The 21,098-nt window shown below is 42.4% G+C and overlaps 2 protein-coding genes and 1 non-coding gene across 8 annotated transcripts in view; 1 reads left to right on the top strand and 2 right to left on the bottom strand.

The window, feature by feature from the left end:
• Nucleotides 1–866: 866 nt before the first annotated feature.
• Nucleotides 867–19,580, bottom strand: LOC107206655 (mitochondrial import inner membrane translocase subunit Tim23). The gene is made up of 7 exons (XM_015632593.3): nt 19,438–19,580; nt 18,908–18,966; nt 15,833–15,926; nt 15,513–15,597; nt 13,260–13,318; nt 10,601–10,711; nt 867–2,406 (listed from the first exon to the last, which is right to left on the bottom strand). Exons 1-7 carry the CDS (start codon nt 19,532–19,534, stop codon nt 2,291–2,293), a joined length of 621 nt encoding a protein of 206 aa, XP_015488079.1. The 5' UTR covers nt 19,535–19,580; the 3' UTR covers nt 867–2,290.
• On the bottom strand, nt 13,834–14,036 carry LOC117244685. Its single transcript, XR_004498198.1, has one exon. It is a non-coding gene; the product is annotated as a small nucleolar RNA SNORA74 (small nucleolar RNA).
• The window catches only part of PARG (poly(ADP-ribose) glycohydrolase), a 62,926-nt gene continuing 61,401 nt past the window's right edge, over nt 19,574–21,098 (top strand). For 5 of the 6 annotated variants that reach the window (XR_004498091.1, XR_004498092.1, XM_015632573.2 and 2 more), the window contains exon 1: nt 19,574–19,996. Coding sequence is in view for 3 of the 6 variants with exons in the window: in XM_015632573.2 (XP_015488059.1) it covers nt 19,606–19,996 (391 nt within the window). In the remaining 3 variants the exon portion in view is untranslated. Of the gene's footprint in view, nt 19,997–20,192; nt 20,947–21,098 lie in introns of those variants that run through there. The other variant, XM_015632576.3, reaches the window with a different exon arrangement.

The raw sequence follows: 21,098 nt of genomic DNA on the forward strand, positions 1-21,098 counted from the left end.
TACTGATTGCCAGTAAACCGTGAATGCAGTACGTCATGTCACAGAATATTGTAAACACATTCTCTGTATTGTATCTTACAAATTCACCTCCCTCACTGCTGCCTCTGTGCTGGTTGTGTTTCATAGCTCAAGCTACAGATTACTCCATATACAAACAGATTATAAACAAAAACTTTTAACAGCTCTAACTCAGCTATTTCAGAAAAATGCTCTCAGCTCTGCCCTTGAAGCGAGCAGTTCCAGGAAATCTGGGTGCACTGCAGAACAGATAACATGTTAAGTTGTTCAAGAGTCAGCCTAGCCTTAAGGTTGTGCTAACTATGAATTTGAAAAGGCTTCTATGTTATCTCCGGTGCGCCTGATGAAGGAAATACTTGTTAAGCTTCATGTTTTACCTGCTTGAATTAGGGCAGACAGTTCCTGGGTCACTTTTTAGTCCTGAAAAAGTCTTTAGAAAACCTAAGATATATTGTAGAGTTCCTGGCATTTAAAAAGCCACCTTTGCCCCTCATCAGCCCCCAAAGCAGCTCTCAATCCTTCATCCAGCATGAGTACAGGAACACAAGTCCAACCCACGGTGACCAGGAAACATGCAGGGGAGGAACTCACTGATGCCAGTGGGGAGAGAAAAAGCTCAGGATAAAGTGCATGTGTTTTTCTGATGTCCCATGTGACAGCATTGTGCAGATGAAGCCCAAATTACCCCTCTGCAGCCTGCAAGTGGGGGACAGTTTCTTTGGTGGTACAGCCCTCAAAAAATGCATGCTAGGAAGGAAGTCCAGCTCTCACACCACAACAGTAACATGCAGAGCACTATGGAACCGTGGAAAATAAGGCTTAACAAAAACCAGCATTGACACAGGGGATGAGAAAAGGCCTGCTTCCTTTATCCTACTTTAAGTGCTGGCATAAAGCATCTAATTTGACCTGGTATCCAAGCAAAGATTGAGTTCACCCATGAGGGCTCGTTAGCTGGAGACTTGCTCTATTAAAAGCTGGTCTCAGTGGTTATTTGCTGCCAATGAGGCTTCTTAGCAAAGTGGTACTTCTTGGGGGAAGGTAAGAGCTACTGCCTTCCCTTTTCTGCTTTTTGTTATTTTGGTATAGGCAATGTAATTATTAAGAGCCATTTCAGTAGCAAAAACTCAAATATAAAAACTTAGTTTGCATTAAGTTGTTTACTGACCAGTTAGTTTCCTGGTTTTCCCTAGTTCTGCCTTCCCTGTCTTCCCTTAATAATTCACCTGTTTGCTTATTTAAATGTGGAAGGAATGAGCTGTTATACAGTAACTCTAATTGCTGAACTAATTCCCAACTTACTGTTTAACTTATCTGCAAATGATGCTTGGTACATGGTTTAATTTTAACACTGGAGAACGTGTAGGTTCATCACAGTCTTTATTCCACCAATAACCCATGAATGGCACTTTAGGCAAAAACTTTCTTGCCAATTAAAACTTCTGTAATAGGTAATGAGTGCAGTCTTTATACTGTTTGGTTTATAATTGTTGGCTGAATCAGTTCTCAGATATTGGAGCACCCAAATGTTTTGATAATCAACTGGCAGCTGTTCTGCAACAGCAACTGTATCTCATCCATAAACAACCAGGTCCTTATTTGTTAGAGCAAATAAGGGAGTGAAGTCAAGCCCTGCTGTGCCTTACCATAACCACCCATCAAGAGATGACCACACTGCTTGTCCACTTCCCCTCACCCATCAATTCCCCCAGGATTTCACCACACTGGTCCTTTAAAATGAATCCATAAATAGGTCACTGGATGCAGCACACTACAGCAGGAAGAGCAAAGGATAGAAATGGTATCGAGTAAGTACCACCCTTTTTATTCTGATGATGTCCCTTGTGCTAGCTCGCCTTGTGCTGTCAGAATAGCAAGCCCTGCCTGTGCCATGGCTACTGGGGCTGTGCTGCTGGCCTGGCCAGTGAGGTGCTGGGAATGCTCTGTGGACAGACCTTACAGGCACCCAACAAACCTGGCAGCGAGCAGGAGCAGCTATGGGGACCCAGCATGCCACGCTTGGGGAGCGTGGCAGGGAGACTCTGTCTCGGTGGCCATGGCCACTCTGTTCACTTGCACGTCCAACAAATATTGTTGCCTGTCCAGCAACTGGCTGGCAGGAAGGGCCAGTCCAGCCACACGGTGTCAAGACGTTCCTTCCAGCACAGCTTCCATCAGTTTCACACTAATTGTAAATAAAATAGCAAGGGGCACCAGATAGATCTCACAACTGATTTGATTGGTGACTAAGCAAGCGTGTCCTCTGCCCTGCTCACAGGGACTGCCGGGCTAGGGAGCCCTTCATGTGCTCCCAGTTGTTGTACAGGGCGTAGAGGCCGGTCAGCGTCAGGCCTGCGATCCCACCTCGTGCTATCCCGCGCACTCCACCTGCAAAAAACAAAACACATTGCAGCTCATTACCGTTACTTTCAGGAAATGGTCAGTGAGCAGCAACTTCCAAGAAGCTGTTTAAACCCAGAGGCATCTTAATGGACAGTCCTTTCTCGAGCTAACTCTCCAGAAAGAGTCCCTGTGCTTTTTCTACCTTCCTCTCACACCTGCTGCCAGGCTCATGGTCACTCACTCCTGATCCTGACACTGATTCTGCTGCAATGACTTCCTCTCAAACTGTGTTAGTGCTACTGCTTCAGGGAACCATTACAGAGCACTGGAAGCCAAGGTGGCTTTTCCCAAGTCCTACTTAATCCATTCTCTCTGTCCTTATTACATTTCTTTTTACTGTTAGACACGCTCTCCTCCTGTTACAAGATTGCCTCCAGGTTTTCAGTTATGATAATTAGCTCTGGGCAGGTGGCAAATAAGTGAACAAAACAGCAACTTATAGGGACATGACATTGGGCTTCAGAGATTCATTAGGGCCATCATACAAAACCTGTAAGTGCTTTTGTGTCTTTGGAATTTTAAAACTTTTTGATTAAAAAATAGGAAGTAGATGAAAAGGGTTAACTGGCAGGTATTTACTGTGTTGTATATTGAACAGCTTTCTTTATTCTTTTATTAATAATCAGAATTATCACCTTGCAATTGTAAAAATAGAGTCACACAGGAAATCTTAAGGTATTGGTGAGCACCTTGAGAAATACAGGACAAGTTTGGCTACTGCCTGCAGGTAGTGCACCTGGCTGGAGCTGGGAGTCAGGCAGCATCCTACCTCCACTCCATCCACATAAGGACTGGGATGCACAGGGGCACAAGTAGAGACTTCTGTTGCTTTTACTAAACAGCAAAACACTACTGTGCTTTGAGAGAGCTCCCAAAATGCACTGTAAATGCACAGAACACCTGGGCATTTGACCCTCAATGCTAGGAAAATTTCAGTGAGTTTGATTCTGCAATGTTTATCATTGCAGCTGAACCAAGCTAGATAATGTGTACAGTGTATAGAACAAGGCCAGTTTCTGCTAGCAAGATAAAAAACCCTGCTTTCATTATTGGAGAAACTGGCAGAGCAGTTCAGGTTTCTCAAACTTGAAAACAAATCTATCTCAGTAATCAGAGAGACTGTATTTGTGGTTTTTTTCTTTCCATTATGGGTCATAAAGCTGTCTCACAGAATTGCCTTTAGGCTTTTAGTGAGGCAAGAAGCTGTTGGCATCAGCTAGACTGACACTGTTAACTGTGCTGTAAGGTTAAATGGGTTTCACTGGAGTTGTTAAACCCCCCTGTACTGCCCAGGCATGCAATGAAAACAAGAAATGGGACTTGATATTAGAAGCCATGTCTAGCCATAATTTCTAAAAATTTAATTGACAGACCAGCTGTGACAATTTGAGAGGTTTTTAGGCTGTAAGGCTGAGTTCATTGCTGTTGCTATTGAGAATTTCACAGCTCTAAGAAAAGCCCTACTGAATATGATCTATGTGCCTAAATCAGCATTTAGGAAAGCAAATGTAGATGTCTGTGTTTGATAATTGATCCTGAATTTGTTGCACAAAAAGCTTTTCACATGAAGGGCTTGCAGCTGGGTACACAAAACTAACCATGTGCAAGCAGTGTCTGGCAAAAAGCCACAGTTGAAATTTAAAGGACACTTTGTACAAAACAAGTATTTGAGATAATCTGTAAAATACTGACTCTTCATTCCTGCTGAGGTAAATGAATACAACATTAGAGCCCAACTCTCTCCTGTTCCTATCAGGATTCAAGAGATCACAGCAGGGACCCCCAAAGGGGGCTCATGACCATCAGGTGTACAAGGAAGTTTAGAACATCCCCACAGAATGCAATGCACTACGGAACTGTGAGGTTCTTTCCTCACCCCCCTGAACTGAAATGAGGTTCAATTTCTCTCATTTCCCCTTAAAATCCTATTCTTCCTATGCAAGAACATGTAGTTGAAGGACGATCAAGCCTGGGTCCAAATTCTGTAAAGTCAGGGCTGTACAAGAAAGGTGTCATCTTTCATTAGGATTGCCAAGCTCTATTCTAGCATCCATGTAGGAGGACTTTAGGTGTGCTGCTCCTACCACAATAGATATTGGTGTTCTCATATGCTGACCCAGTCAGGTAAGGATGGCAGCTCTGACCCCCCTGGCAAAAGTCAACCACAGGGCTTAAAGCCACCTACCTCTAGGCCTGCAGACAACTTAGGGACATTGCTGGAGATGTTTCATGAACAGGGTACTAAACTTGTGCAGTTGGTACAGGTGCATGACTGAGAGAGAAGATATCCAAGAAAACATGCCAGAAGTGTTTCTTGATCAGTGTTTCATACAATGTTTCTGCTACAGAATGTTGGGGTGTTTTTTGTTTTTGTGTTTGTTTTTTTTTGTAGCAGTTGCTCCTGGTTTCTTAACTACAGAAAGTAATTACAAAAAAAGAGAAAAAAAGGGAAAGAAAACTTTCTTTTCCCTAACTGGTCAGATTTGTGTTTGAGTAAGTGTGTCCAGGTCTGTGGAAGACTACAAACAGTAATGCACTTTAGAATGCAGCCCCGTCGCTGGCCAGAAAATCTTAGGGCCTCTGAGAAAATTAACTTGTTAACAAAAATAAAAAATAAATTCTCCACTCCCATCCCAGCTGTGTTTGCATGATAGAACATAGAACATGTTCCCACCCCTCCTCTGCAATCACTCTCTGCAAGCCTTTGATACCAAGTCTGCCCAGACAAGCCCTGCTGAGACATGGCAGTGAGCCCCTAATCTTGCATGTCCCAGTAAGATAAAGGTTCCAGCTGACAGACACTTCTGGAAGCAGGTATTTTGAGATCAGGCACCTTGCACAAGAGTTGAGAACTGCTGTGGGTTTCCAAAGATAGATCTGATGCTCTCTAAATGGGAAGTTAGTTCTCTGGCTTCAGCTGCTGCACCCTTTCACCACCAAGTGTTGTCCCTCCTCTATGCCTTTCAATAGGTCCCATCTTCCACTGTGCTGTGGCACAGCTCAGCATCCCAGTGCACTGTGCCACAGCTCACAGCATTCCCACAGCACAGCTCTGCATTCCAGCATGGCAGGAGCCACTCCTAACTCCACTGAGCTGCACTTGTCCCATAGGTAAAACCGTGAGGGCAGAATCTTCCATTTAGAACCTTACGGTCCCTGTTTTCAGAATGTTACTTCAATGTCCTGGGATAGTTCCTGGAATGTTTAAAGCAAGAACCATCCAGCAGCAAACATTACAAATACCTTCACCAAAACCTCAGACCCATATACTTATGCCGAACAAAAGAAGAATAATCTTTAAATTGCAATTAGTTTTCTGCCCTCCAATTTCTCTTGGATACTCTGAATGAAAACAGCTTCTCTTCCTTCTGGGCCTTCAGGAACAAGAATACTTTAAAATGGTTTAAAGGACTCAAATATACAAAGCAATCTCAGTTTTGCTCCACATTCAAGCTCAGTAATCAGACCATCTGAACCATCAAGCAGTCATTTGTTTGAACATCTGTGGGTGGCCTGATGTCATTAGAAAATATCAAGAGTTTCCTCTTGCTGCTCCATGGGGTTCATTTCATGAAATCTTGTAAGCAGTGGGCAGTTTGCGGATACATAAATTACTGAGGAAACTGATAAACTTCTATTTGGAAGCAAGATATATTCCAGAAAAGCATCTTCCTTTTTCATATTGCTGCAGCTAAGGCAGTATTGTGCTTAGAATACAGAAACAACAAAGTTTAAAAGAGGGAACATTTCCTGCAGTTACTGTGGTATGAAGGCTAAATTAGAAAAAGCAGTAGGAATCTACAATTTAATTTACTGGTTTGGAAATACTAGAGCTGTTGAAGTTACTTTGCAAACATGATTAAAATTTGCTGTCTTCTCGCTGAGTGAAAGCAGCAGCACGTGACTGACAGGAGGCTACTTCAGCTACTGTAAATGGTCCCTGCAAACCCCTGCAGCTCTGAGTTCACTGCTCCTGCCTAGCAGAGCTAGTGTTCAGTGGCCACACATACTCTCAGACATCAGTCCTCAAGTAACTAAGAAGGCCTCAACAAGCTGTTACCTGTAGTGCTGCTTGTATGTTGTCCTTATTTCTTCCTTATTTCACATTAAAAAAAAAAATCCTTTCTCTAAGGATTATCAATCATTTGATTGATAATCCTATAGACTTGTTATGTGAAAAGGGGTTCTTAAATTTCTAAAATTCCAGCCATAAACTTAAGTGATGACAAGCAAGGCCTTCAGTTTTTTCTAAATACTGCAGAAAAGTAGGATATCCCAGGCCTGTAGATACAGCACTCCCCCCAGAGCTCTTCTCTCCCCCTCTCCAGCCAAAAGGAGCAAGGAAACAGCCCTGTTTGGCCCAAAGGAAAACATGGGTTGGGCTCAGAGAACAGGCTTTTTACAGCTCAAGAAGCTGTCAGCTAACATAACTGCCCTGAAGTACCCACTGGATGTCACAAAACTGATCTTTAGCTCCAGCCAGATTTTACTGCTGGCAATAAAACATTTAGCCCTTCCTAATTCTTAACATATTGACTTTTCAGGGTTGTATTCTGAGGTCTTAAAATGACATTCATCTATTGCTAGCATGTAATTTTTCAGACACACACCATTTTCTGTACCAAATTATATAATGCCTATTGTTCAAAGGCATGAGATGCTGTACCTAGGATTGGGTTCCTACTGCACAAAAGTAAACAAAGGAATTTTGTCTGTCCAAAGAATTAGTTTACTTTTGTTGCTGTTATCACTAACTTCAAGAGAGGAAAAAAATTATCCAAGGAAAAGAATATCTGCAGTCTGTGGAGATCTTCTACTTCAGAGAAGAGGTAAAGGTCGGTTAACTTTTTTGCTTACTGAAGTCCGTCAGGAATTCCAGTGAGAAATGAATTGCTGTCACACTGGGTCAGGCCAAAGTCCCACCTAGCTCAGTATCTTTTCCTGAGTGATCAATCCTGCATGCTTGTAGGAGCCCCAGGGAGCTGTACCTTTGTGACAACTGGAACCACACATTTTCATGGTGGGAGGGTAAAACAGCAACATGGTGCACAGCGACAATCACTTTTGTTTGGTGGGGTTTTTTTTGTTACTTTCATGACTAATACAATTATAAGAAAACCAAATAAAAATGGTTAGTTTAAAAAAGAGGTTGGAAACACATGCAAGGAGGCTACACATTTGTTTTAAGATATATCTGTCTTTTGTAACATTAATCAGAAGAAACATGGCACAACAGATACTAATTTCTGCCTTTGCTTAAAACTGAAGAATAAAGAATAGTATCTTATTAAACAGAAAAGTCATCCTTGTGGACTTAGGATATTAGACTTCCTTTTAGCAAAACTCAAATTAACTGAGTTCTATTCCATATGCCACTGGCAGAGGAATCCCAAGGGTTTTTTCCTAACTGTTACCCAAACTGAATGTTCTGCGTGGAAGTCAAGTGGTAAGCTCACAAAATTGCTCCCATGAAGTTGTAAGACTGGTGCAACAAATTAATATGTACTCTTATTTCTGCATTTGGGCTAAAATCTAGTCAGTAATTCTGGCATTAAACTTAAATTGAAATAAATGTGAAAGCTGGAGATCACTTTGGTCAGATGAATCAAGAAGTTGTTTCAAAATCCCTCACATCAGTTTTCCATTCCCACTCAATAGGTGTTTTTTGACCTAAGCCATCCAGTACTGCTGAGATGGAGCCCAGCTATCACCTGCTCTTAATGGGGACTGAACTGCTTCAGTCACTTCAATGGCAAGTTTCAATAAGTGATGGCACTGCCAGTGAACACAGGGAGGGGGCTGAATTGCCACTGTCCTCCCTTGCAGAGCTTTCAATCCTCTCTTATCTTCTCCCACACAAGCTGTGTCAAGTAGCTTTACACAAAACTGCTCACAATCAATGGCTTTAGAACGTGCACGTTCTGTTTGACTGCTGCCATTTTGGTAATGATTAACACTTCTACAAGGACAAATTGTGAAAACTGGGACCAGTTTGGGGCAACGAATCTCAGCCTTAACAAAGTCTTCCCACTATGTTTTTTTCCTGTCCACTCATCAGATGTTTAATCATTGGTTTCTGAAATTCAATCTAGGTTTTGCAGTGTACACAGGAGTGTTTTGTAGTGCATCAGGGCTGCTGATGTGATTCCTCCATCAGTGCTATGGTTAAGCATGAAGTTATAAAAGACCTGCCATACATTATCCCTTTTCTTCTTAAGTATGATCCTGATCTCCTTACAAAGCAGGAATGATGGAAGTGGGAAATTTGTGTTTCAACAGCACTGCCTGCAACTCTGTATCCACCCCTTGTGGACTACAGAGCAGCCTTGATTTGCAATGGTATGTTTGTGTGAGCTTCCAGCTGACACTAAAATACGGAGATTTATAACTCAAGAGTCCTTGACAAGCTTTTACATTTTCTTAATGCCAACATGTCATGGCATTCCATGTAACACAGGTGATTATTACAGTCTTGATATGTCAGATGTGTGCTGATCTTTTGCACGGTTTAAATATTCAAGGTTTTAAGGTAAATATATACACTGATACAGTGTGAAGGCAGAACTTTTAAGTTTTACCATACAGAAGAAGAAAGGGTATTCTGGCATAAGGTGACAGGAGAGGCAACAGTTTCTCTGCACTATGGTTCATATGCCCAACACACACTTGAAATACAATACTGTAATGAATAGAGATTTACTGATTTAATTTGCTTTTATCAGGGCTGCCACTAGCTCTGTAGATCTTGTGTTACAAAACAAATGTCCCACTGTGCTCTGGTAATAAAAACCTTAGTGCTGTCAGATGACTGCACATGTGACTTGGAGTAGTTATCCATGGTTGCACTGTGCCAAAAAAAGATTACACATAATGCCAGCTCTATACTTCAGAAAGGTAAGGGGGATGCTTCTGCTGGAGTATTTGATGACAGTTCTCCTTGTTAATAAACTCCTACAGAAAATATTAGGCTTCTATATGCTACCCTTTCTGGCTGTTCTTGGTAACCTGTCACATCACTCATGAAATTCCAAGGAAGAAATGGATTACAGGAGAGCTCTGTGCCTTTGCAAAATTAAGAGTCTCATATTTATGATGGCTGCATCAGCCAATTATTTTTGGCTTCAGGTAGTCTAAGCCATCAGGAAAATAGTTACTCAAACTGTTTTGCCCCATACATGAAGCAGGCCTTCAGGAACACTGCTAAGAGACTGTGGCTCAGTTAGATATGCAAAAGTACATAGGTTAATTCTTGCATTATCTCCTCCATAAAATGCATGTGAGTCATCCAGCCAAACATTTACTAAGTTACTTAAAACATAAAACTTTTTTCCATGTGCCAATGTCAACCTGTGGTACCCAGCAATCCTCTAAAAAAGACAACACCTCCACTTGTTAAGCTTGGAACATGTGTTGACAGCCATTTTGCTGATGAAGCTCAGACCCTCTCTCCTGCAAACAATTCAGTTTGCATCAGTAAACTCACCTTAAATCTATGCTGTTCTCAAATAACCTTGTTTGTTGGTTTTGACCGCTATGCAAAGACTAGAATCCTACCACAAGACAACAGTTTCATGAACACCTCAGTAATAATTTCATAAATACATCAGTTTCTCTGTGTGTAGGGTTTTTGCAACTCCAGGTACCACTATCATGTGCATTTCTATCACATGGATCACTTGTAGTAGGTTTCATCTTCATGAAATCAAGTTCTGTTTTCTGTGTTTTACTTCCCTGTCCCCATTCACTTTGGAAGGTAATTCCCATTTGCCTGCACCCACTCATGGACTTGAGGAACAATTACTTTTATTCCTGCTATTGCTGAAAACATGGCTAGGAATGAGGTGGGTGTGTATTTTATACAACCTCACCATATATCTGAGGAAATAAATTACTTTTCTTCAGTATATATTTACAATAGTCATAATTTGGCTCTCATAGTTGCTGTTAGTCCTGTGCAGTTTCAAAGAATCAAATTTAGTTCAGATGGACTATTTTTAGTGCAAGTTTTCCTTAAGTAGCCTTAGTTGGGTGAAAAATGTGGATTAGGGGACATTGGGCTAATAGCCATTTTTACACTGTCAATTTTCAGAGCAGGACAGTATTTAGTAGAAGTAATGAGAATCCTAATAACTAAGATAAGCACAAGAGAAGGAAAAGGAGAAATATTTTGCTACTGTACCAGTGCTTTTGTATAGCATTCCTGTCAAGGTTCCAGCAGCTATGGTGTTCAGGTCATCTTCTGCACCTCGTGTTTTTTCAATGATGACTCCAAATGCACTGTAAAGTAGAGCTGAGGGGGGGAAAAAAAGATTAAAAAAACCTTCCATGGTCTGAGGCCCAAGGCTTGGAATCCTGGCTTGGTGCAGCTATTTAGACCATGCTTCTGAAGAACAGATTTGTTGCTTATTTGAAGGGAATCCTCTGCAAAATCCCATCATTGGTGTTTCTTTTCCACATCTCTTTCTATATAGCTATTTCTTTTTGCTTGAGCTATAATTTGGTTATAAAGTAGCATTCTTCATGACATGTGCTATAAAGCACTGACTAAAGTTTAAGCCTGTTTTGCTAGTTCAAATTTGTATGAAAATTCAGGGTTTAAATTTGAACTGCCAGTTTGATACTGTCTTCTGTGGATGACATGAAACTAAACCCATCACTTTCTAGGCAGAGAAAATTGCTGTCCTGTGTGACAGTGATGAAATCTGAATTAAGTACAGTATTCAGATAATACTACCAAGAGCTAGAGTACAATGGACTACATTCCTTTTAAAAATTACTATAGGAATGTTTGGGATTTGACATTTGCAGCCGTTTCACCTCAGCTTGTGCATTAAATCTTTATCCCCAGACAGCTTTTTGCTTTGGGATAACTTTAGGGACTGTCCTGGAAAGGACTAGATAGAGTCCATGGGCTTTCTAGCATGGATGCATTTGTCATTTATCAATTTTGATGAAAGGAAAAGGTCCCCCATGCTCACCCCTCATTCATATTTCATGCTGGCAAAGAACAGTAGGGTATGTCATCATTTTGAAGTGATAAAGGTAATGTCATTTAATTCTTTCCTTGCCCTCCAAGCATTTGAAATCTTTCCTTCTGCTAAAAGGCAGTAAATTCTTCATAAGCAACCATAATGAAGTCAATGAGTTAACAGCAGCATTGCTCTCCATTCAGCACAGGCAAGGATATTTCTTGTCTTAGCAGCAAGTAGATTAACAATGAGGGAAGGAAAACAAAACATAATTTTTTAAAACAGTTCCACATTTGTTGCCTCTGTTCAGGAACAGAATGACCAAAATTGTCAGTAGTGACAAAAATAATCTCTGAGCTACAGAAAGGCTGCACAAGGTGAAGTAAGATGCAAAAATAATTGAGCTCCTTGAAAGGAATTTCTCTGGGAGCCAGGACAAGACAGAGGTCTAACAGAATCCCAAACATAAAGTTCTGCTTAACTCTGTGATTTTGGAGGCCGTATTTTGTAAGAAAAATAGCAATTTGTTAGTGGAATGCACAAACATTTTCTTGAGTAATCTTTCTTCAAACACAGCTGAAAAAACCTGTTAATGTGTTACTTAAACCTTGAACTGCAGTGTGCCTGCATCTCAGTTCTCAGACATGTTTTTGTTAGACTTGTACAAAAAAATGAGAAAAAAAATCAAACAAAAAAATGGCCCAATAAAACTCAGCAGGCAACACACATTTCTTATAGAAAAAGTGTCTTTCTTGCTGTAGGTCAAAATCCTATCTCTAACCATGCCTCTATATGCCCCAAAAGCTAATGCCTAAATTAAATGTCAGCTAATCTGCTCTTCAGAAATAAGATTGAAATAAAATGTAATAGATGCAACTCAGCCTATGCTTTGATGCATTTCTCAAAAGTCAAACAGATGTAGACTGGGTTATAACATGATGTAGTCTCTAATTTAAGTATTGCTAACTTCTACTACAACTTTGCAGAACAACAAGCTCCATCATTATTTTTCTTCAAAATAATTTAATCAATTTTTTGATTTCTCCTTTTAAAGTTACTGCATCAGTTTTCATTTTTTGAGATTGTGGAAGACTGGGGGGGCAGGTAAAAAAAAATTGTAGTTTCTAGGGCATTCATTATTTCACTGACTTTTATGAAATAATCTCATTTTTCTGAGGCAACTGATGTGATTTTATTTTACAGCCCCCTCCCACCCAAACTTCAGTTGATAGAAGTTTTTTTCTCTTACATCAGGCCACTGGTCATTTTCTTTTCTATTTTTTCCTAACCCACATTAGTTACAAGCAACATTTAGGTTTAGAGTCAGTGGTATCATGTATGATTTTTCTAGCTAATGTGCCATCATTTAAAGGATAAATCTTTGTACTGAGTATCACATTTCTTCTTCACATAAACATTTTGTTAACTCTAACAGGAAAGAAACATTGGGCAGTTGATCATATGACCACAGAGTATCAATGTAGGTTATTAAAGTTATTTCAGAAATATTAAATTATATTTTTTTCTGTAAGTTGTAATTCAAGTGGAAATTATTAGCAAGCAGACATTATCTGTAATTTCTAATTATTTCTGTTATGACTAGAGTTTGTTTATAATATGTAAAAAATGTAAAAAAATGGGGTTTTAATTAAAGGCTTTTGGCTGCAAACCCTATTTTAGCCTTTAATTTCTTTTTTCATGTCTACTGAAATACCCTCAAGCCCCCAAAGAAAAAAAACCTGCTCTTTTTCCTGATGTATTTAATAATGAAAATTTAGAGAATACTCTTACTGAGATAATACACAAATACACTTTCCCAACAATTACATCTTTAAATTGCTTTCCCTAAGAAGGAATGACTTTACTTACCCAGTGATCCCAGAGTGTTAGCCCATAACGCTCCTTGCCTTGTCACCATATTTAGAATTCTATAAAGGAGTTAAAGAGGTATGAAAACCTTTAGCACTCTGTGGTTACATCAAGGCAGTGTTTATGACAGTAGGGCTTCTGTGTTTACATTATATTTGTAGTTAATAAAACTGCAGTGATGAACTAAAAGCTTCTGAAATCAATATTCAGTCCTGTCAAGTCTTAAGAAAATCTTTCTCTCTTTTCAAGGCAAACTTGACCCTCCCCAAGACTCAAATCTCTTCCCTTCAAATGACTTTCTAAGCTGAGCTTTCCTTCCTTCCATGGTGACTACATACAGCTCCTGGAATAAGGGATACACTTATGCACACTTAGCTGGGTGAAAGGTCTCCAAGAAAGCCTCAGTGCTCCTCTACAAGGACCATGTGTCAGGGAGTGTGGGAATGCCTGAGCAAATGCTGGGAGCAATAAAGCAAGTCTGGACTGAGCAAGTGGGAAGGAAAGAGACAGTGCCTCAGAATCCCATCTGTGCACCCAGCACAAGGCCAAGAAGTGTGTCTGTGTGTATGGTCTGTGTGTAGGCTTCCAGACTAGCACTAAAGATGAAAAGAGAACCTTTAGTGCACTTTCAGGGAAGCACAATGCCACTTCTTGCTGCCACCAGCTGTCTCCAGAACGGTGACAACAGCAGCCAGAAGAAATGACTGATCTTTATCTCCCAGCAGTGTAACACTATCACAGGCACAGTATCGCTCTGGACAGCTGACTACCACTGGAACTGGAACAGCATTTAATGTCTGACACTTTCATTGCTTTATGTTCCTTCTGATTTAACTTTCTATTGTTTTTCCTTTTTTATAATTTTCATTAGGACACAGGTAATTACTGAATATAGTCAGGCAATGAAGTAAACAATAATGGAACATTTCATTTTGAAACAAGAGGAAAAAAAATTTAAAAGGCTAGGGTATTGATCACCTCTCCTTAATTACAATTCCCACATTTTAACTTTATATTAATTGTAAATTGATAAGAGAATCAGTAATTCTAACAGCCGTGGTATGGTGAGGTATTTGATGACAAGTGAATAACAGCAAAATTAAAATTCATTAGGAAAGAAATCTGTGTACATTAGGGATAAATTTGGAGGAAATCTAGCTAATCAAGTCTGTTCTCTGCACCTGATGAGGGAAAACCAGAACTTAATGCACTAATGGAAGGTGATGACCTTTAACAGGCCTTTGCCTTGCAGAGCCAGGATAAGAGCAGCGTGTGCACTGACTGCCACCTCCTGGGCTTGACTTGCCAAAATTTGTGATTATCATGGCTTTGTCCAACTCTGCTCATTCCAAACCCTAAAACTCAATTATGTTTATCTAGAGCATTATGAAAATCATAACTGTAGTGCTGAATATTTTAATAAAGAAGGGGCTGAATATAGAAACAATTTAAAAAGGAGCAGAGCCAAGATAAATTGTACCAGGAAATATGAAATTCCTCTTCTAAAGTTCCCTTGATCCAAAGTATTCTGGGAGTGAAAATTTCACGTGTTTTTTCTGGTTTCCAATGACTCTTTCACTTAGGTTTTCCTATAGCTATGTCTAAGCTACCATTATTTTAAGAGGCCTCCTGTTGAAACAAATGTTCCTGTCTTTGGTGTGTTCTTTCAAATGCTGGTTTTAAATCAGGTAAGGCAAAAACACGGCAATGTCATGGGTGCTCACAGATGCCATAACCCAGAACAGCTTTCCCCTGCAATGCCTGCTCAGCAGCATGCACCAGTGTCATCCCTAATGCTAATCCAGGCAGGGTCAGCTCTGCATTTGAATCTTATCCTGGTTGTGAAAAGCTTGGGAAAGAAGAGAGACTCGTGCTCAGATAAATTACAGCAAAAAATAGCTCAAAGTAAACACTGCTGCTTCTGGGAATATTTCTACATAGAAAAGCATTGCTTTGACTTTGAAGTAGATTTTTAGTGAACATCAAAGTAGCAATTATTTTTCAAATATATAAGTTAAGTCACAGGACATGCAAATTGTGACTAAGTAAAAAGCAAAAATATTGAACTGAACATCCCTCTAAAAACATGTAATAACTTGATCAAGACAAATACTGACTGCCATTTGTCCCCAGTAAAGAAAAAAACAACCCCAAAACATTTATTTTTGCAGTATATTCAGATCTAACCTTGCATAAACTGGAAGAAAAAACTCTTGTCACTAAGAAGTACATTTTTTTACATGGAACACTTACTGTACATTTCTAGGTTTTGACCATGCCATATTCTGTGTCTCCTTCAAGCCAAGTCTTAAACCATTCAGTGCACCAAATGCTGCCCCTAGATGGAATAATATCAGTTATTACTTTTTAAGAAGAAAAAAATAAACAATACTAGAAGGAAATACTGAGAATAGAATTCAGTGTATAAACTAAAACCAAATACCTCTTTATTTAAGACTAGAACAGACAATGTTTTGCAGAGCAAGACATTTACAATCTCATCAATCACTGCAGTGCATAGGTGTTACCTGGACAGCTGGACACAGGGAAAAGTGAAAACCACAACTACCTACCTGTCATACAACATCCTCCAATGGTAAAAAAGGCCAGCTCAAATCTGCCTCGAGTTTTGTTGGCTCCTGTGGGCAAGATAAACTCATCTGTATCCTGGGAGAAAACAAAAACAAATGTTTTTTGTATTTTCCAAGTCTAGTTCAAAATGTAAGCCATATTAATTTTTCCTTAATTCATGCAGTAAACTAAAGATGGATGAGTATTTCTGGAAAATTCTTGCCTACAGCAGTACAAGGATGGAATGTACTATGTGTAAACTGCATTAAGCATGAAAAAGGACTGTAAAAAGGTCAATTGGCTGAGTGCCTTCTTTTTTTCCCCTAGCTGTGCTAATGTTTTATAAATTACATCAGTCAGCCAAGGAACTCATACTGTGTGGGCTGTTGGTTGGTTTTGTTTTCAATGACTATTTGCTTAATTATTAATTACATCTTGGAGCAGGCAATACAAGCCTTCCAAAAACATTCCTGTTGTCTGACTACATAGTAGTGTTTCCTCACTGAGCAACCCAGTCTGATACAATAGCACATTAATTAAGTTTCCAACTACTCTGATACTAAGTAAAAACTGCCTTTTTATGAAAAGAGGTATTTCCTTGCACTAAGTGACCTATTATAGGGACGTGAAAAACTCAGAGAAATAACTGAAAACTAGTGATGATTTGGCATCACTTTTATGAGGTTGGTTGACTTTTTACTTGTCCATCTTTCTCCCACAAGGACACACTTGTGTTCTGGCAAATCAGTGGTCTAAAAAGTTAGAGAAATGGCCTAGAGAAACTGGCATATGTGTAGAGATAAGGTGTGCCAAGGCACTTCTTCAGTAGGAGACACTGAACATGCCTGTTGTTGATAAGGTGCTAAAGCAGCAGATCTCTTTTAAGCTCCTGTATTTTCCAGTCACAGCATTATCCGCCCCTACTTAACTGATACAAGACTCAAACAGCTGCAGGCTCAAGGAAATGCATTCTAAGGGGTTTTATTGGCCCAGACCTGACATTGAATGCAAAGAGCAATACAGAAAAAATAGATCCTAAAATTGTGAAGTGTTACCAATAAAATTAACCTATAATATGGTTTCTATCTTCTTTGTAATTACAGCTGGAATAATTCAGTGTTTACACGAGTCAGCAGTTTCTAAGTTTTCACTACTGTCCCAAAAGTCAAGATGAAGCAATCCTTGCCTATGTAACATCTAAATTTCTAGAGACAACCTGAAAAGCCCACCCTCCAGGCTTCTGCCAAAGGCTGACATGCAAATTTATAACAGTGCTGTTGTAAACAATTTATAACAATGCTGCAACATCTTGTTCCGTGCTGGCATTCACAGGCCAGCCAGAAATGCAAGGTTTAAAGTAAGAAGTACCAGTGTACCATTTGTTATTACAGGAAGACCTGAACCAAATGTAAGATTCTCAACAGTAAGGCTTGCTTTCCTGCTGCATTCTGAAAACAAACAGACAGTCTTTAAACACCAGGAGACCCTCACCTCTCCCTCCATGTGCACCTTCACAGAAACCCCAAATTTGAAGGCTAATAATTTCTTATATTCTGAAATACTAGCTATGTCTTTTTCCTCCAGAATGTAGAATCCTAGGAACCTGTGGAGACTGTTTTGTGCAATCCCCATTGTTAAAAGAAGGGTCAGTTAGTGCTGGGCACTCAGAGCCATTCCCATGTCTTGTGATTCTCTAAGGAAGGAGACCTCACTGCTTGTATGTGCAACTTGAATTCTTTTTTATTTCAATGCACTTTGCTATTACTTCAACACACTAGTGCTAAACAAGAAGGGCAGAGAAGTGTTACAACGAAGACTGCAGCCTCTAGTGTTACATCAATATGTATTTTTAGAACTGTATCATGACACTAATGCCAATCCCTTTGCATTTAAAGTAAACTTCTCTTTCGTTTCTAAAATCTCTTAGTACACACACACGCTTTGTTCCAAAATCCCTGCTACACAATTTTTAACACCAACATGTTCTCAGACAAACTTTCTAAACAAAACATCTTTAGGGAGTGTTTTTAGAGAAAGTCTAAATAATCTTAGCTTCTTTCTGACCACTCAACAACAGCAGCCACAGTACTGAACCCACTTCCACCAGAGGCATAGCTGTGGTTCTCTATCCTTCTGGGAATGTTACATTGTAATCTGCACTACAACAGCTTCCAGGCCACAGAACTGTATGCAGAGCTTCCACTTAGAAAAGAAACAGTGACCCAGCCTACCAGGCAACAAGGCACAAAAGTTAGGAGATACTATGCAACTGTTGACCTTTAAGTGCTGATTCTACAGAACTTCATGTTCTAAGATAATATGAGCCATATATGTAGAAATATACTAACTAAATAAAATCATTGACTTTCATCCTAACTTGGATTAACTTAAACATTTTCAGCTACAGTTAATATTTATGAAAAAGGAAAACATTACTTGATTTAATTTTTTTTTTATGATGGCCTCATTTTATATTAACTAATATTAAGATATGCACGAGTGACAGCTACATTATTTTATAGAATAAAATTACTAGTTTTACTTCATGATGGTCTCCCTTCAGCTGGCTAATGACATAAGGACAGTGATGTAAAATTTGCAGCTGCCATGATGGCAAAGCCTGTTATCAGGTCTGGAGGTTGGCTGAACACCTCAGTAAACTGATAGAACTCAGTTCAGAAAACACATCCATGAAAAGAGAGGAGAGATTTTGGCTGCTCTTACTGATTGAAAGGGCTCAGTGGAGGTGTGAGCAGTGCCAGCACTTGTGTGAGGTGGTGTTGGGCTGTCTGCCTCAAGGCAGGGAGATGTCTTTCCAGCAGCAGCAGGCTCGTATTGACACAACAGCCCCACCTATCCTCTGCCATACCAGTGCTCATTTTCTTCTAGATGTCACAGTACTCCAAGACAGATCTGATATTAGGGAAAATACTGAAAAAATTTTTCCTTTCCACTGCTCTTCAGTTCAAGACTTCGGTGCACAGTGCCCATCACTGCAGGAGGTTTGAGGTGCTCATATATGATCATGCAAACACTGAAATAGAGTTCAACACAATAAATACAAGCCACCTTCTCACCTGTACTAGGTACTTGGGGTCCAAGTTTAAATACGGTGACAAAGGGCTCATCCCAGTTACTAAAAGGAAAAAAAAAAAATAGAACACTTCAATACCAACTTCCGTAGTAACGATTTACATCCTGTAAGGCAAAAAGGGGCAGATCTCGTGCGTATCAGCAGCGAAAATTCTGCCGCGAGGCTGCCCAACTCCTTAAAAGCGGGCACGGGTCGGCAACCCCCCCTTTCCGGTTAGCGGGATGGAGCCGCCGGGATGAGGTGAACGCGATGTCCCTGCGCCCGGCGCGACACGCGGCCCCCGCCGAGGCCTGCCGCCTCCGCGCCCACCCTGGCTCGGCGCGGAGCCCTTCGGGAGGGGCCGCCGGTCGGGAAGGGCCCCCAGCTTCCCGCGGCCGGGCAGAGCCCCCAGGGGCCGCGTGATTCCCGAGATCGGAACTGCCACCGGTATCGGTCCCGGCCGCCCGGCCCTGCAGCGGCCGGTGCGCGGACACTGCCCCCTGCGCCGGCCCCGCCGGCCGCCCCAGTACTCACGCGGCACCCCGGCCAGGTCGGCGTGAGAGTACCCGAGCCCGCCGACGCCGAAGAGGCCGCCGAGCCCGGTGCCCTTGGAGTTCCCGCCGCCCTCCATGGCGGCCCCGCGCCCGCCGCCCTCGCCACCACCAACGGCTACCGCAAAGCGCCGCCGTAAAGCGCCGCAAAATGCCGCCCGGCCCCGCTGCTTTGCGGTCGTCATGGCGACGGGGTGAGGCGCGCCGGGCGCCATCTTGCTGCGAGCGCCGGGCCGCGCTCGCCGGACGCCGCTCGTTCCCGGCCCCGCCGCGCCCCCCGCGCTTTGGGAAGAGCCCGGCGTGCGGGACGGAGGATGCGGACGGGCGGAGCCGCTGTCGCAGCGTCGCGCCGTCCCCAGGGGACGGGTGCTGGCTGGCCCCGGCGGGCAGGGCGGCCCCGCCGAGGATGAGCGCGGGCTGCGAGCGGGAACCCCCGCTGAAGAGAGCCCGGCCCGGCCCCGGCAGCCCCGGCGGCGGCTCCCAGGGACAGCGGCAGGAGGGGCCCGGGGGCAGCAGCTCCGCCACCGCCGTGAGGAATAAAGGTTTGTACGGGCCCCGGGGCGGCGGGCGCGGCCAGGCGCGGAGCGGGGCTCTCTGGTGTCCGTGCCGCCCCCGCCTCCTTCGGCAGCCTGCTCGCTTTTGGGGTGCGGGACGGGCCGGCGGTGCCCGCGGTGCCCGGGCAGCGCTGAACTGGCCCGAGCTGGGAGCGCTGCTCGGCTCCCCCCGCCGGCCTCCCCCGCCGGGGTCGCGCCGGGGGCTGGGCGGGAGGAGGAGGGGGCGACCGAGCCGGAGGCTCCGAGTTGCCGTGTCCCGCTCTGCCGCTCAGGGCAGCTCTGCCGTGCTGCTGCCTGCCTGGGCAGCGTTGGACGGCGGGGGCCGCATGTGTCTGTGCACGGAGCCTGCCCGGAGCTGCCCTTCCTCGTTGGGCTGGAATTGTCTCTAACTTCGCTTCCCGGTGCCAGCGTGTCCCCTGTATCCCAGCCCGCTGGTGTGGTCAGTGTGCGCTGGTTCCCCTTAGAGACGGCTTTAGGTGCAGGATCGTTATGTTGGTTTTGTGCCTGATTCTTTGCAAGTTTCCACTGAGAGTGCAAATCGTCGAAGAGAGGTGTGAGCCGCAAAATGTAGCGTGTTCCGCAAGAAGGGGGACAAATACTGCGGGAAATAAGGCTTTCGGCGGGGTCTGTGCCAGGCTGTCACACAGGGAGAGCCAAGACTAATGACAGGAGCTCACACAAGCACGTGGCTGCCAGCTTGGAGCGCTGCTGGCCCCTTGGGGTGGGGTGGCTGGTCCTGCCGCCTAACAAAGCTGTGTAGATGAAGTTTCCACGTGGTTTCCTTAGTTTTGTTTTCTGTTTGGAGCTAACGCTGCCAAAATAAAATTTTAATGCACCTCTTTCAGGAATAGAAAGGAGTGCATGGAAGGGGAAAAAAAGCCCAAACAGATTTGCTGTGATCTGCAGCTGATGAGTTAAACCTCACTAACTCCTAAGAGGTAACTTTGAATAGATGATAGTTTGGTGTTAGTGGTGTACACTCCTACAGAGTAAATTACAATTGTCTGAAAATTATGTAGATTGTAGGAGATGATTTGTTTTATGGGAATGGTTTGGGGAGTTTTGAGTAGAAATAAAGATGCCATTGGAA

This window comes from Parus major, chromosome 6 (assembly GCF_001522545.3).
Source record: "Parus major isolate Abel chromosome 6, Parus_major1.1, whole genome shotgun sequence".
Lineage (NCBI taxonomy): Eukaryota > Metazoa > Chordata > Aves > Passeriformes > Paridae > Parus > Parus major.